Source organism: Rhyacophila brunnea, unplaced genomic scaffold (genome assembly GCF_057557595.1).
Source record: "Rhyacophila brunnea isolate RB1 unplaced genomic scaffold, BYU_Rbru_1.0 scaffold_2, whole genome shotgun sequence".
Lineage (NCBI taxonomy): Eukaryota > Metazoa > Arthropoda > Insecta > Trichoptera > Rhyacophilidae > Rhyacophila > Rhyacophila brunnea.
In genome coordinates this window covers 28,749,048-28,767,207 of record NW_028232859.1, presented here as the reverse complement: position 1 = coordinate 28,767,207, position 18,160 = coordinate 28,749,048, and the positions used below count along the sequence as shown (strand labels likewise).

The 18,160-nt window shown below is 28.9% G+C and overlaps 1 protein-coding gene across 2 annotated transcripts in view; it reads right to left on the bottom strand.

The window, feature by feature from the left end:
- Window positions 1–3,162: 3,162 nt before the first annotated feature.
- wry (delta and Notch-like EGF repeat containing weary) overlaps window positions 3,163–18,160 on the bottom strand; it is a 252,245-nt gene continuing 237,247 nt past the window's right edge. For both annotated transcript variants that reach the window (XM_085946683.1, XM_085946684.1), the window contains exons 11-12: window positions 15,653–15,831; window positions 3,163–5,558 (exon numbers count right to left, since the gene is read on the bottom strand). In XM_085946683.1, coding sequence (XP_085802809.1) covers window positions 5,316–5,558; window positions 15,653–15,831 — 422 coding nt within the window. In that variant the 3' untranslated portion in view covers window positions 3,163–5,315. The remainder of the gene's footprint in view (window positions 5,559–15,652; window positions 15,832–18,160) is intronic.

Sequence of the window (18,160 nt, the reverse complement as noted above, 5' to 3'; positions counted from 1 at the left end):
GACACAAAATATTAAAAAAAAGGATTTTAATAGTTTGATAAATGACCCAATTAAGAGAGATAAATATTTCTCTCCCACGAAATTGTTAAAATTTTAGTGTTATGTCGTGGCGTGAAAAAGGTTGAGAAGTACCGATCTAGAGAAATCGTTACAAAGTGTAGCCTTGAGAGAGAAGATATTCGTTAAATTCAATAGTGATATGTTGGTAGTATACGTCACATGCGCAGGAGGTGCCTCCTTCAATAAGTTGCCTCTAGATTTCTTGAAAAACGTATATATGACCGCAAAGGCTTATCATCAGCGGAAACATAGAATTTGGATGCGTAAAAATGAAGTTTCTGATTCGATGGTACAATAAACTACAGGACGTTTTGGGCCTCTTAATACCTCCAACTTTGCGAGGGGTGAAATACGGGATCACTACAAATAGATCTATAAAAAGACATTTAAAACGAGTCACAATCCTCAATAGCGAGCAACACAAACAAAGACGAAGAAAGCTATAGAACTAAGTACTGTATCTAAACCTGACACATACTTCCCACAAAGCTATTTATAACATTTTATTTCAGTGTATAAAATTCACTGATTTATTACCACATACCGCAGGGTTTTGTTAAAATTTATTGCATGTCTAATTAATCTTGGGAATAACATTTAAGCAAGCGTCTCGTGGTAAAATCTTCACTCATTTGCTAGGTGAGGGTACTCAGGTGTTCAACAACCCATCTTTAATTAGTCAAATACCCACCAGATTTGCAGCATTTTTCTTAGAAATTATCCTACAGAAAATATAGAGAGAAAATTTTCGACGGGAAGTACGTTGCTTTATGTTTTAGAAAATCTATTCCATAAACTTTCTTAGACATCATAATATTATACTGTAATAATTTATTTAATATTAAAATATAATTATTTTTCTAGTAATACAGTGTTATATTTTTTCATGTAGCCATTTAATTATATATGTTAAATTCCATTATAAAATGAGTCTCATCGCAAACTAAAATACTTTTCTTCTTCTTTTTCAGTGCTACAATCATAGGGTGAGATTTGGCCTCTTCTACAAAGTTCCTATCTCTCGCCAACCTTTCCCGACCTTTCCATCCTGCTCCAATCCTCATCTACTCAGTAAATCTACCTTTGCGGTCTGCCTCTAGGTCACTTCAGTTGGAATACCCACCTGATAAGGGTCTTTAATGTGCTGTCATCTGACATTCTTTCAATCCCCCCGGGTTATCTAACCCAATAGAATATCATACAAACTAAGATATTATAATGGTGTAAATTATATTTCTTGAAAGACGGTTGTTTTAATGTAAATTAAATATGTATTGTTAATTTAATTCCTACATATTATAAACATGATGTGTCCAATTTTAGACTAATTATTATTAGATACGGACGATCATGTTTAATATGGTACCCAAAATTACATAATTCATTGCAAAAAAAAAATATCACTTTCGAATAAATAAAAATGCTTTTGTTGTTTTATTACATCGATTGTTTTATTTTTGAACATCATTGAGTAATCAGCATATTTGGGTATGGTAAAATAATTATTCTTTGGCACAATTACACAATAACAAATTAGGTATTTATTTATGTTATTCTAAACATTGTATTTTTTACATTTTTTAAGAATAAAATATACGATACATTCTCTATTTTAGGAGTGCGCCATTTAGCCAATAGTTTTTTAATTGTAAGAAATATTATCGCATTATCAATATTTTTTAGCATTTGTCAAGATTTATTTAAAAAATCAATTGAAGGTAAGTACTATTTAATTAAATAAATATTTTTACTCATATCAATACTCATTTTTTTTACTTATCTAATAAAAATAATTATAATAGAATTTAGTAATATGACATTGTGACAACGATTTAAGAAAAATAATTACAATTAATAAATCGAAAACACTTTCTAAAACTGTAAAGTATTTTCATTAAAATGTGGGCATAATAATTATGTAGAACCTAGGTAGTTTCAGGACATTAAAATAAAAAGAAGCATAGAGGCAAATATAACTAAGAGAAGGTACTTATTGTACGTAATTTCATAACATAAACACAGTTTAAAATGAAATAAGTACCTACGTATGAATTTTAAAATAACATTATAAAGATAAAATGTTAAAAGTTGTTATCATTTTAATTCTTTGAGCTTTATTACATTTTTTAAATGTTTCCTACGTATTAAAACACGCTATTTCAAACACATAAACTAAATACTTATTTTTTTAACGAATATAAATTTTGAACATTAATACTATCGACTGATGGTTTTTTTTGGAAATTTAATTTTAATTCAAATTGATAAGATTTCTTGTACTATTCAATATAGATCTATTATAATCTAAATGACCATCGGAAATAATTAGTTTTTTGCGTAAAGTACAACAATATTATCAATCAGAATATAAATATTACATTACCTTTCAAAAATGGATTGATTTTTTTTTATTTTTACAAAATGAAATCAGAAACTAACATAATAAGCATTTACTTATTTTAATTTCCGAATGCAAGCTATGTTTTGAGTGTGTGAAACATCAATAATTTTCTTAGAGAGTTAACTTTTAAAACATCATTTCGTACTCTATCGCGTTACGTCATACAAATTTATTTTGCTGTCTTTAAACCTCTCGATTTGAAAGCCTACCGATCGACACTTTTAAGCAGCTACGCCTAATTTTACACGAATTTCATTATAAATGACTGCAAAAAATTATCATATTCGATGTTAGTATGGATATAAAAATATGCATACTATCTGTTTTTTATTTATTTTTTACTCGCTATGAATGTCTCTCCGTGTTATAAATATTTACAAAAGTACACCATTCAGTCATTTAAAAACATTAATATTACTTTTCTCACACATTAATATGACTTATTTTAATACGAATGTGACATAAAATTACACAGTTTCATTTATTTCAAATACTAGTTTATATATACACAACGCCAAATCCAATATATCATTCCTAATTATACATAATATTAAGTATACTACATACCAAACAAATAACAAAAAGAAACAGTCTTTGGCAAAATAAAATAGTAATAACCTATCCATAATAATGTCACACAACATTATTTAGATAGATCATGGTGTGCATACACCAACACAATAAAATTTCAGATACTACCACTACATTTAGATAGATTCTATCATCACGTTTAATAAAATATTAATATAAACTAGAAATAATTATTTTTACATGAACTTAACGGTAAATAATAAAATTAAGCTTTGTTGAAAAATAAATCATTACGTCACTATTATTTTTCATATAAACTTTTTACAAACGAATTTTATTAGTACAGCCTAAATGGTAGCTTTGAGGTTTATGGAAAATGTAGCATGTTTATAGCTGTATTTATTTTATGACTATTTTTTATATAATATGATTTATCATGTTGTCCGCCTACATGATACACTGCAATCTTTTAAACCACCGTGTCGCTACTTGAGCAAGTAACATTCTCTACACTATGTGTATGTAAATATTTGCTATAATAGCATAAACCCTGCAAATTTAAAGTAATTTAGCTCCTAGCGCCAAGTAACATCGACCTTAAAACTCTGCACTTTTACTGCTCTGACTATTCTGTCGTACGACGGCTAATTTTTTTTTTAAATAAAAAAAACGTTTTCTAGAATCGCCATATTATATTTATACGAAGAAAAATAATTATGCATTGAAATTATTTGGCTCCACGATGTTCAAAATCAACCTCGCAAATTATATAGTGTTTTGGTGCCATTTTTTGAACGATTTTTTTAGAATATCAACCGTATATCTATATATTACCAACGTACATAAAATATTTTCTAATTGAAAGTTTTTTTTTTAAATAAGCAAAACCTCTTAACTACTATGTAATTTAAAATACACTATTTTTACTAGGTGTGAATAGACTCACAAGTATTAATCATTTACTATTTTGGACAGAAGGGAAAAGGGTTAAAGAATTAATGTATATGCCTATCAGGATTTTTCTTAGGTTTATTTTTTGAAGAAATTTTACGCATATTTAAACATAAATAGCGTTTTTTTGTTTTATTAAAAGCATTCAAACCGATAATTCATATAAATTATATAAAATAGATTAACCTTAATGCATGTTCTTAAATAAAACTCTTTTTTTTATTTTTTTATTGACAGGAAAAAATGGAAATGAAATACTCATATTAAATAAATAAAAAGTACACATTCTACATGGTTAAGAATAATAATCAAATACTTAATTTATATCAAATAAACCATTTATGACTAAAAGTGCAACAAAATAATTTATACAATAATAATGGTGTACCTTTATATCAGCACGTAGTATAACACTTTATTATATTATATTCTTTTGAATAATTTTAGCTTACTGTCCTTTCTTCTCTTCAATGCATTATATATATTTTTAATATTGTTATACATTCTTGTCTCACTAATATTTGTTCACAGATTCACTCAATAACTACCTTCACTTTAAAATATCAATTACTACTCGACCGTATTACCCTACAATAAAATTAATATAAATAACAATCAATTGATGGGACAATTTTATTCAGTGCACTTTGATTTTTCATTATTTATCTTACTAAGAAACCGCTTAAGCGACGTCAAGTCTCCTTAGTTGTATGAAATACAGATGTTGCTTTTTTAATCAATATTTACAATAATATATCCATTCCTCTATTACCATACAGAATAAGAGGTTTAGCAAATATTTTACAACCAATCCTCACCCAAATATTTTAACATATTCTTATGTTCTGGGGGTTAAACATTGAATGCCAATTTCACCTTGTTGTTAGTATTTATATTCATCAAAAAAAAGGAAAAAATGAACCATAAGGTCGTATAAGATTTAATTTAAACAAGCATTTGTCAAATAAAAGATACACCTACATTAAATTACGTAATTTAAAAATTATGGTAAGACTGACAATAATAATGGTATTAAGTTAATTATAGTAAAGTTAATAATATTTCAATCAATCGATTACTTTAAAGTACAGTTATCATAATATTCATGATAACAGTATTTAAATTAAAACACAAATTAAAGATTAAATGGCATTAATTATTTTTAAGACTCAAAATTATTTAAACTATAATAGGTACATATTATAATATATTCTCTCAGAAAGTGTTTTTCAAAATTATATATGTTCTATAATAGGTACAATGAGCTGCTGATAAACGTTAAAACATCTTTCAATCGTAGTCACATGGTGTAATTTGTCAAAGTATATCTATCAAAGTGCACCAAAGATGTCTCCCTAGAACCCATATTGTTCTACTGAATCAAAGGCGAGCTCTGGCTATCGCTAAAATCCAATGTATAGTACATATCCGCCGTGTCGATAGGAGGCAGCGGTCTCTGATGATGTGGATGTTGATGAGAAGAAGGCGGTGGAGGCGCCTGCTTATCCGACAGCCAATGGTGTGGAGGCCCAGGCTGGGCGGCACGTCTTCCAGGATACACTCTGGACACCCACCTCTGATACGTCTTGTTCACGCGGCAGTGGCACGCAGTCACCTAAATAATAAATTTCAATCAATAATACGCCCTAATAAATGACTTCATCTCATACAAAAATGTATCAAATCACTATCGAAAATCTAAATAATATCAAAATATTTTTTATAAAATAAAATCGTTTGCATCCCTCGAGAATAAAGACAAAATATACTTGAGCCGCTCATTCTTTAGAAAATAAGAGGCGCGCGTTTGTAATACGCCGCGCAAAATTTCAAAATCCTAACGGTAATTTCTGCCGAGGCTTAAAGGAAACATTGTAGAAAACTACTCGTCCACCGGTTCCCACGCTCTATTTATTAGACATAAGATATTTTTAAATATTTCGCAGTTGAAAAATCACGCCCGTTAGGGCACCCGCTGCCTCCAGCAGCCCGCGTGTATCTATAATAAAATACAACCCCTGGGTTTACTGCATCGCAAAGTCTAAAAACGTACGCTTAATAATAATTTATACAAATACTTTTATTTTGTTAACTGTCAATTCATGGTGGAACTGCATTGTATTGTTGTTTTTATTTAATAAAACGCAATTTTTATGTAGTACTTATTCCACTTTTAATCAAGAGATTAGGACCGGTTTCGTCCGCATCAGAGGGACATTTTCAACTGAATACATTTTTTTAAAACAATATTTATCAAACAAAATCCAAAGCGATATAAATAATATAACAATAGGTACATAAATAATTATCCGTCCAATCAGTGTACTACATAAAAATTGCGTTTTATTAAGTAAAAACAACAATTAAACAAATACGTCTAATATCAAGTGTAATATTGTATCCCATCGATATCAATGATCCGTAGTTCACTAAAATACCTAACCAAACCGTTTCTACCTTCAATGCGTAGCCTTAGCAATGATTTATTAAATGTTTAATATAAAGAATTATTCGCCCTTTTCCACTGTATCCATAATTTTACTGTACTCTACGTATATGTATCAAATTACAAGTTCTTTGTTTTCTTTGCTTTTACTGGAAAATAACTATTGTTTCAAGTCTCTACAAACACCCATCCTTCACCTCCCTCTACTCTAACTCCAAGATCGAGTACTCCCGAGCACCAGAAGGTATCATCCAACGCACAGGAGTTATCAGTATACACAAGGTATATAATATGATCATTGCAATACTTTTGTTAAACTTAGATAATTTTATCAAGCCTCAAAAATCAGTATTATAAAAAAAATGTTGAATTAGAACAAGTAAAAAATATGTGTCTTAAAAAAACTGGTCTATTTTTATGAGGTTTTTGAAAATGATGATGAATATAATGTAATGAGAATAAATCAAAACAACGTTGTGAGGTTTTTTGAAGAAACAGACAACAATATATACACCTACGCATTTTTTTTTAAATTATACCAAACCCTTTTCTCTAAAATAAGTATGTACTTAATGTTTTTTTCACCGCCAACGTATTTTTATAACATCATCATGATTTTAATCGGTGGTTATCATACATTTAAATATCAAATAAAATCTCAAAGTTTGATAGTGCATTGACAACTAATGTGATTTAAGATTGAGAACAACTTACAGACAGTGAGTGAAAAAAACTTTACGGTACCTATCACTAATAGGTACTTGACATAAATGCCGCTTACATTCTAATAAAAATGTCGATTTTTTTATTTATCGTTATTTTTTTGGAAATAAATAACTAAGTATTATTAAATAAGCCAGTAGAGCGATAAAAAAAGTATTTATTATACATAGATAGCTAAGCTCGGAGAAGTGGATATTATATATTTTTAAATTGAATAACAATCAAACCAATATAAAATAAAACATGAAGAAAGAATTTAGCAGTATAAATAATATTTAATACTCCTTGTAAGTACCAGTCTGTATTAAATTTCTCTTTAGAACTAATGTAGCTCAAGGGATCTTTTGGTTTCACGGAATTGAGTTTAAATATTCAACATTATTATGATTATTTGTAAGGCATTAAATCTTTCTGCACAAAGACGTTCTTCTATATTTTATCAAAATATCAAAAGCTGAAATTTAATATTTTATTGTTTCGTATAATTGAAATCGTTTATAATAGAATTATATGATAATAACATTTTAATGCTGTTTGAGTTGTAGGGATGAAGTTAATACCCAAACCAGTAAGCACAATTGTTCGGGAAAATATAATTTTAAGGCAAATATTATAGGGGAGTTTTTTTTAGAAAACCTACATATTATTATAAATTATGTATAAAGTAAGCATACATTGAAAAAGCTTCAAGCATATTCCATAAAATAATATTGTACATATTATTATAATTTTATATGTTGATAAAAATACCGGATAATATATTCGAATACACTAATATAAATAAGTTTTTTTAATTAGTTTTATGATTAAATCAAAGTACCAAAAAAATACAAACTATTATTATTTGTATAGCACCCACGATGTTCTAGTTTAGTTGGTATAGCGGCCGTCAAGTCATCGGTCGCCTGTTTCATCAGGGTCGGCACGATGTTTTTTAACTCATTCGCTGCTGACTATATAATGAGATTTTAATTAGCACCTTTAAAATGCACATTAATTACATCGATCGGCCGCCTGGTCATTACGCGCATGTGCGTCTTCAGCGTCCAAAGTATTAAACATGTGTCTGATCCAGTATTAAGAGCAATTGACAGGTTGAGCAAATGGCTAACATCCATTCCTTGTAAAGAAGTTTGTTAACATAGCCTCCACTTTGTATAGCGTCATATGGTCCGCGTGAAAGTCCAAGTGAAAATGGTAATTATTATTTTAGTGATGACTATTTATTTTTTTGAGAACTTACTGAACCTACATAGTATAAAGATAGAATATTAAACTTTGGGGCTTGAAACCGTTATTTTTTTCGTTTTGATTTTCATTCCGGTTCAAGTAAAAAAAAATATATACTTATATCGGTTTAGTTCCGGTTTTTGTTCCAAAAAATAACGGTTTTTCCAGTTTTCGGTTGTCGGTTCAGCTCCAAGAGAATTTTTAAATGTTTTTATTTGTATTAACAACTTATTTCTTACCATAATTTATAACATTGTATGGTACTTGTATGATAGCCCGGCACCATGCTCCGAAACCGATGCTTATGCACCGCACGGCCGTAGTCATACATTTTTAAAATACTACAACAATTATTGAAGTGGGGAGTAAGATCATGTTTACGAGCGTGTTTGAATTTGCACCAAACCGAAGTAACTGATATTTTTTCCCGGTTCGGTTCCGGTTTTGTTCCTACAAAAGTTTTCCGGTTTTCGGTTCAGTTCCGGTTCAAAGCCCTAATTAAAATCAAGGGTTCTATGATTAATTCACACTTCTTAGAATAAGGCATTGCTGCATCCACTATTTAACTAATGTCCGTTTTCATCCGGATATGCTATCAATGAAATCCTTGTTCATTCGAAGAGAGGTTTCTTCTCACATCTTCGTGGGTTCGTTTACAGTTCGTCTATACCGGAAAGTATTAATGATCATCTTCCCATCAATATTACCCGTAACTCTGAGGTCTTCATGCTAACCTACTACAAAAAGGATGTCATATTTCATGATACTGTGTTTTTCTTGAATTATTTAATTTCTGTAGATATTGTGATAAAATAATATGGTAACTTTATTATTATTTTTATTAAAGTAATTTAATGTTACATAATAACTGACTTGCTTTGGGATATAATATTATAGCATTATATATTTTGTTGTTATAAGTAATTAAATATTTTTGAAGTTATACTTCTTTTGGCGCGTTTGGAAAATCAGATCAGAGTGTATTTTTGGCGTGTGACATGTAACACAAAATTTATTTTTTCACACGAAAAAAAACGCAATCGATTGGATTTGAACCACCAATTGTTCGGTTATCAGCCGAACACACTACCTTTATGCCACAGTATGATACTGCAATCGCGACCATTATACAGTATAATATTATAGTTTAGAATTGTTCCGTTGCCTAGGCAGCGAATTTATTATTGTCGGTCATTTGCAATTCCTTACGTAAACAAACGATTAAACGTCAGTTAGTAATATAAGTTAAAGTGTATAGAAATAAACCAACGGCGTTCCAATAAACGGTCCTTTATCTTGAGTGTGTAATTTAACAGGATAATTAAGAGCTGGTCAAAGAATCTAGTTTATCACAAGTTTTGTTTTGGTTTTGTTACGCCAAAGAAGTAACTTCTTACGCGCGTAGATTACACAGATTACACACACCGATTTTTTTTTATCTATCTCATGTCTACTTTTTATAATAGCTCCTATGTATTTAACTATGTATTATGATGAATTGGCTAAAAGCTGCTATGGTATATTATAAAGATAATTTAAAGAAAAATAATTAATTTATACTACCGAAAATCAAGGAAAAAAACACTGAATGAAACACGGCAGCCGAAAAAAGATAGTTTCAACTTAATTAAAGCTTCAAATGAATAATTAATTAATAAAGTTAACTTTTCCTTAGTTAAGTTTTTTTTTTAAATAATATACACATATAAAGTACAGTGTAACCATGATAGTCATCGTACTAGTAGCCTGAACACGGAATCAGCTCCAGCTATCTCATAATAAATATTATTGCCTGGACTGCATCCTTGTGTAACCGCCCTCCTCCAGTATCCAAAACCCCCCTTCCTACAGTCCACTAAATATCAACCTATTCTTCATATTGGTTTATTGTGTTCTCTCCATTTTGGTAGTTTTTTTTAATATATCGCTACCTGAAAGCGAACAGTGAGATAAAACTGAAAAACGATTTTTAAATATGAACCCAATCGATTGCTGAAAGCTATACTGAGATTTTTAAATTGTAATAACAAATTTAAAAGAACAAAATGTCAACATTGCATTTATTAAAAAAATCCTGTAACTTCAAAGCAACAGTGGAATAACTGATATGACTTACTGAACATAATGCCGGGTCCACACCGAAAACAAGTCGCGCGACAACTCGTTAAATTTTACGATAAGCATGATAATTATCGTAAAATTTCTTAAGCAATTATGATAATTATCGTAAAATTTAACGAGTTGTCGCGCGACTTGTTGCCGGTGTGGACCAGGCATAAGGTTATACAAAAAATACTATTACCATCTATTTTAAACCCCATACCTAACAAAGAAGATAAATATATAGTTCACTGTTTTACTTAATATGACATAAACATTAAAGTTAAATTATCTCAAGACTACTATTTTTGACATACCACACTATTGTTTTCAGGTAGAATTTAATATAATTTACGTTATATTTATAATTTTGTGAATACTATCAAAAAGTATATAAAGCATGTATTATGTGTATACTGTATTGCTTTTCCTTTGCAAGGTACTATTAAAATTTGGCTCGTAACGCTATATAATATTATTAACATCATTTTATTTAATGTAATAAAAACTAAGTTTATTTTTTTAAATCATATAGTATGTTATTTGTTAAATCAATTATGTTTTTCAATCAGCCCGGTCACGATTTTAATTTAGAATCATTTTTTGTTATGCGCTCCAAAGCACAGGGATCGTTTAATTAATTTGCGAAGCGGGCGAGCGATACGAAGCCTCTTTATAAACGTATGAAAAATCATATTAGGCGAACATGAGAGGGCGTGTAGAGTGAACGAGTTGATGGTGTATTTTCATCTGTTTTTGTGAAGTATCCGCGAGGGCTAACAAAAGGAATGAATAATTACGTGGCGGAAGCTTCTCCCCCCCCCCGCCGGAAGGGGGCCGGTCAAATTGGATCAAATGGGCTGACTGCCCCCTTTGCTACCAGGGGCACAAGATAACACGGATTAAATATATATTTATAATACAGACAGAGCGATTTATTTCACTTTGGAGAAAACGGCACGAATAATAAATATATTTTTGAAATTAAATCTCATATAGTACAAGGATTTATACTTATACGTTATTATATAATATTAAAATGCAATCAAATTTCATAAATAATAAAACTCTGCCTTAGAATAAAAATAATTATTAATGGTATGTTATATCGTAAATAACAATACGGGGAAAATTTAATATCAAAATTTAATATCTTAAAATGTAATATTGGAAAAGTATATATTTTTAAGTAGTATTTCATTTTTTTTAATAATAATATTATAATTTTATTGTAATTGAGATATCAACTATACGTTATGTTATACTCATTAGAGCAATTAATACTAATATAAATATACACATTATGTCAAAATCCATAACTTTGCTTCACAATAATATAAATATTGGTTGTTATATGAATTATTTATAATATATTGAATTGAATAAGAGGTAAGAAGTATATTGATAAACTATTGATCATTAAATTAATCAAATCAAATATATTCATGTTTGTAACATTCAATCAAAATGAGTGAAGTTCATCCCTTAAATTTTGCTTACTGGGTAGATTACAAGAAAAACACGTTGCGAAAAGCACGCTATTGTAGGTTGATGTGAGAGGGGTGGACAGAAAGATGATTGATAATGCCAGAAAAGCCAGGAGATGAATCCTGGCCTTTGCCGACTTATTGATAGCAAAGAAACTGGCTTCAAATTTAAATGGGTACGTAAATTCATATTCAAATATATTTTATGCAGCAGAACATAATAAAACAAGACTTAGGTTATTTTATTTTTTAAGAATGGAGTATTTTTCATACTATATTTCTAGATCACTAAGCAATATCAATACCTGATATATTTTAATATACGTAAAAGAATACCTACTTAAATGAACAATATTTTAAAATCTTATTTCATTGAAATTTAATCCATTTAAGAATGATAGTTGAATAATAATTACAGTCAGGTTTTTTTTAATTTTATCAAGTTTTAACCTCATAATTCGATATATTATTTTATATAATTAGAAATTGCTATAATCTAGCGACTGAGCAAATAAACAATATACCATGACTATTTTTTATGTTGAATAATATTTGGTAATTATTTCGTTATGTATAAAACTACAAAGTGAATTTTATATTTAAAATTGAACACCAAGTACCTACATAGTATAAATCGCAAACCCATGATATTAAATTTATGAATCCAAATCTAATTTTGATCTTAGAGTAGTACGTAGAGAATTCTTGTACCTCGGTATTTCGGGATAAGTTTGTTATAAACTTTAATAAAAAAGGCGTAATTACGATCTGAAAAATAAATATAATTCAAAAAAAATTAATAGTTTCTTAATAATAAAAAAAGTATTAAAATATCTGAAAATTACAATTTATGTCCATATATTTTCATTTTTATAGCCGAAAAACGTCGAGCTTGTCATATTATAAGCTTTCACGAGTCGGTTGTTTCAATAAATAACTTTTTTTCTCTTTGCGTTAAATTTAGTAGACTTTATTACTTTTCATTATTAGATATTTCAATTACAAGATTATTTTTTTTCGATTATGGATTGACACCTCTTGCGTCATTTTAACTGCCATAAAATAATATTATAAAAATTGTTTCTAAATGTGATTTGGTCACATATGGTTTTTGTCACCATAAAATCATCAAAAGAAACTTACAAATATGGCAACATTTTTTTCGGAAATTGTAATCCCGGGATTGTAAGAATGGTATTTTCAAAACCATGGAAATTAAACTTCTATGTAGTAGTAGTTTTTAGCTATAATATGATTGCAATTCCGAGTACCTACTTAGTAATTGCGCTTGTTTTCCAAATTATAGGAATACATAAAAATGCGATCCTTTGGTTGAAATATGCAGCTTCTTTCCTCTGAAAGTTTTTTTCTCAATTCCCATAAAACGGGACAGTATGAATACTTGATGTTTAATTTGGCTCTCGTAAAAGGTAAAAGAAGTCTCTTCGCCAAAGACTATAAAGTGTACGGGCATCGTAATATAGCTGTATACTACACAATGCAGATTGTAAGGGATGTGGACAGTACCCATATTATAGTGGGTTTAAATAATAAGAAACTACGGAAACATTTATAATTACTATGGTAATACATGATATCATGGGTATTTTTAACAATTGAAAACTTTTTTATTCACGATAATACACAATATTTTATAAAATTTAGCCGTTAGCCATTACCAGCATAAAGCGGAAAAATATCATTGGAATATATTTTAAAGTATTATATTATATCCGGTAGTTAGTATTTGATACAGTCACAGCTAGGGAATCCAATCCCGAGCCAAAATTCTGATCCCGGGATTTTGGGATTACAATTTGACAATCCCGGGATCCCGGGACTGGTCCCGGGATTGGCACTTTTTTCCATTGTTAATATAAAATTTTTATATTAACAAATAACATTGATAACATCGGTCAAAAATAAATCTAGTATAATTTATACTATTTAAGACATTTATTGTGAATATTGTATACGTTCAATCTTGGAAATATACAAGTTTAATGGAGTAAATAATATTGTAATATAAATAATAATGTGAATTTAATATGAGATTGCTATTTCTGATAGTAAAGACATAATGAATGGATTAGCGAGATTTCAAATAGTAAAGCAAATAATCATGGCGTACTTATGGCCTTTCCGCATCATAAATCTAATAAGTCAGCCAAATATGAAACTGCCGTAAAACGTATGATATCATGGTAGAATTACTTTGTTAAAAGTGCGAAGCATTGTTTTTTCCCAATCTTTCTCATTTTTAATAATTCATGTGAAAAAATAAAATGAATCGGCAACCTACACATGGGTATAAATCAAACTTCATTCAAACTCAGTTTATTTCTAATGTAGTTATTTTTTATCAAAAGTATTTTTTCTGTTTTATTTTATTTTCCGTAAAAATTGATAAAAAAAATCAATCCCGAAATCCCGGGATTCATAGGTATCGAAAATAGCTCGGGATCCCGGGATCCCGGGATTGGAATCCCTAGTCACAGCTACCAAACATGGCAAACACGTTGTGTTTGAGTAACAGATATTTTTTTTTAAATGTGTGTTATTTACTATACATCTACCTAAATGCTATGTGAATTGTTACCTTCAAATTCGCTTTGAATAAACTACGTAATAAACCAGTTATCGTTAATAAACAGTGATTACTCCCAATCCATCGACGATTACATCTGAATTCCATTAAGCTCAATAGGTACCGTAAACAGAAGATTGGATAAATGAAGCTTTAATTAATACCTACCAATATTACGATAGCACGCCTTCAAGTTATCATGGCTTTATTGATTCTAAACATTCGTAAAATTGACTATGTTTAGTTGCATGTTGTAAAGGTCTTTGGCTAAGCCGTAAATCCCCTTTATGACTTAAGTTAAGTTACATTATTATTATGTGTAAGTAATATAACTCCGAGGAAAAGTTTTGCCATAAAATGATGGCTCATAGATGGAAAATGCTTTCAAAAATAACTTCCGTAGTTTATTAATATTTAATAATTCGAAATGTTATATTACACTTTCATTTGATTGCTCACTATTAAAAAAAACTTAATGTACATAATCAACTAAAACGATAAATTTAAAAAAAACTAATAATGACAGATAGTATTAAAATTGCAATAATTAAAATATTTCTTTTCACTTCAAATTTTGAAGTAATTTAATTATAAACGTCACATGCAAATACTAATTCAATAAAATAATACATAGTATTTAATTTGACTAATTGAATAACGACCTTTAATCATTTATAAAATCCCGATCATCATCAAAATATGTGGATTGAATATTATATATTTTATTCTACTATTAATGTATATTATAATATAATATATTTCCACCACAAATTAACAGCAAAATAGTCAATAAAATTAGATGAATGACAAATAAAAGTCATCTAAATATAAAACTATCTAAAAAACAGGTCGTGAGATTTTCTTTAATGAAAATTTTCGATTATTATGGTAACTAAATAATAAATATTAGGTGGTATTACATTGATAGCTTTGATATAACAATTTAACAAACCGTAGGTCTCCGTACCTGTATTTTCAGCGAATGGTATTATTAACGTACTACAAACACAATGTCAATAACTTTCTTGGGGGAATGGTCAAGTTCCACATCAATCCACATGTAAGTAGCTGTAGGTTAGATTTGCAATTGTGTAATTATACAATGTCAAATTAATGTAAGATAGATCTATTATTACCACGACGCCAACGATGGCGATGGCTGCCCCCAAGGTTCCTGCAGCAATATAGACATTATGCAGGCGGTCGTGGTAGAGCGCCATCGGAAGCCGAACCTCGCGGACTGCCCCGTTGGAGTCAGCTGATGCACCTCCTTCGGCTCCTATTCCTCCTGCAACGGACTCCACGATGAAGTCATCTGAAAACAATCAACACATTTAGTATCGTAACTCGATCTTAAACAGTTTTAACGTTGAATCCCACGTTTGGTGTATCTACTTAAAAATTGTATCAATAATTTTACATTTGTAGACCTATACAAAAGCATTATATGTGAATAATTATTCTAAGCATGATAACACGATTCGTATATTTGGAAAGATTCACTATCATTTAATTTGTGTCAAAAATTATTAAGAACTGGCGGGAAAATGTTTGTAATGTACGTTAGTCGTGGGGTTTCGCCTTTAAATTAATTTCCGTCCAATAACAATGACAATACGACGATTACATTATGATTAGAAACCAAAGTGTTCTGTTATGTTTTTTTATTGTTTTATAAATTAGTTTTATTAAATATATTGATTTAAATTATAAATAGGCACAAATGAAAACAACAAAATTAATTAAGAGTCGTTATGAATACAGCAAAGTATTTTGAAATTATTTTACTTACGGAAAACTCAAATATATATATTATTTTATTCATTGAAGAATATTTGAATAAAACATATTATTTTCTTGGACATTTCTACTTTTTCGAAAGATGGAAATGAAAACTTTAAAATGTATTGTTATTTGAATTTTAAATTTACTCTTGTCTATTCTTTCGTTTGTTGTATTTAATTCATACAATAATAAACAACCTCTCTCGTATTTCTATATTAATTTTCTACCTTGTTTTTCATCAGTAATATAAATGAAATATTTTCATGCTTAAACATATTCTGCAAACATAACTCCCTTAAAACTACCCGTTTTACTAAACAACTCGCTTTTCAGCGGAATAATTTCATTTTGTATTCAAGACATTAAACAATTTAAACAAAATCTCCAGTATTAGACGAAGACCGGATGGCGTTAAAAATTCGCGCAATCTCTCATACCATACGGACAGGACTTTCAGTGGCGCCGTTGTAAAGACCGCAACAAGGGAAATTATAATTAAATAGCTATCTCTCTTTATAAAGTATTTTATTACGAACAGGAGTCGCATATATTCATGCAAAGAAATTAATCAGAATTACAATGCTGTTACAAAAGAGCATATAATAAAATGAATGCAAAATATTTATTCACTATTTTGTTACGTTAGTTATATATTAAATTTTTATTAGTTTTGAGTAAATCAAGATTTAGGTTAGAATCTAAATATAGTATATACGAACATAATATGTTCATATATACTGCAAATTTGAATTGTTGACAAATTAGCAAATATAAATAATTATATAATAGCCATCCATTAGAAAAAAAAATATTTAGATTTTGATGGATAAACGTTTTGATTTTACCATGTTTTTATTAGCTCGTATTCTTGTTTGTCCGGTACAAATTTTTTCTTGTTTGTCCAAGATTTTTAACTAACTTAGCTTAACTAGCTAGACATTTGAAACTTTTAGAATATATCAGAACACGACGACAATGCATTCTTTTAATACTTTTGGGCCTTTTGGCCATCTTTAAGCAGAATTGAATTCATTTTCAGTTAATTCTGTTTTGTATGTTTCGGAAAAAAATTGTTTAAAGTAATATTTACTACTCACTATTATTGGTTGCTACGCGGGTCCTAGGAACTAAATTATTAATATATACGTGCGTTACCATGGAAATCAATATGAAATGTCAAAATGACACTTCAGTATTCTATAATATTTATTCAGTATTTCTATCAAGTACAATTTTTTTTATTTATACATAGAATTGTCAAGTTTATATTATGATTCAACAGAAAATTTAAAAATGTGGTATATAAAAAGTTCTTTTTATCTTGTAATTATTAAATCTTCATTTCATACTTATATGACGTTTTATGGTAAAAATAATAGTGTTTACGAATGGTTCGCGTTCGCATGACATACATAATAAATATTTACTGAGAAGAGATTGGCCATGAACACGATGATTTTTTTTTAAATTCAACCAATCATTATTTATTTAAACGATCGATGTTCGCAGTTTTATTTGAGGAGAAATTTAGTTTGCAATTTTAGTGTTTGATACATACATCATTATGCGTTTTTTATAATAATTAATTTATAATCATGATTCAATAACAATAATGGTGGCCATACGTTAGTTAGCATTTAAAACATTCTCAGATAATATGAATTAGAAAAATATATAATAATTGTATCAGCAGCTCAGTAGTTAGAGCACGCCACTCGCTCGGCAAGTGAATATCTATTTGATTCTCGCAATTTTCAATATGGTATATTATATTTTCATTTTGAATTCAAATACCGACTTTTAAAACTACGCCACTGAAGTATTTAAATTTAATTTAATAAAAAAAAATGAAAAACTTT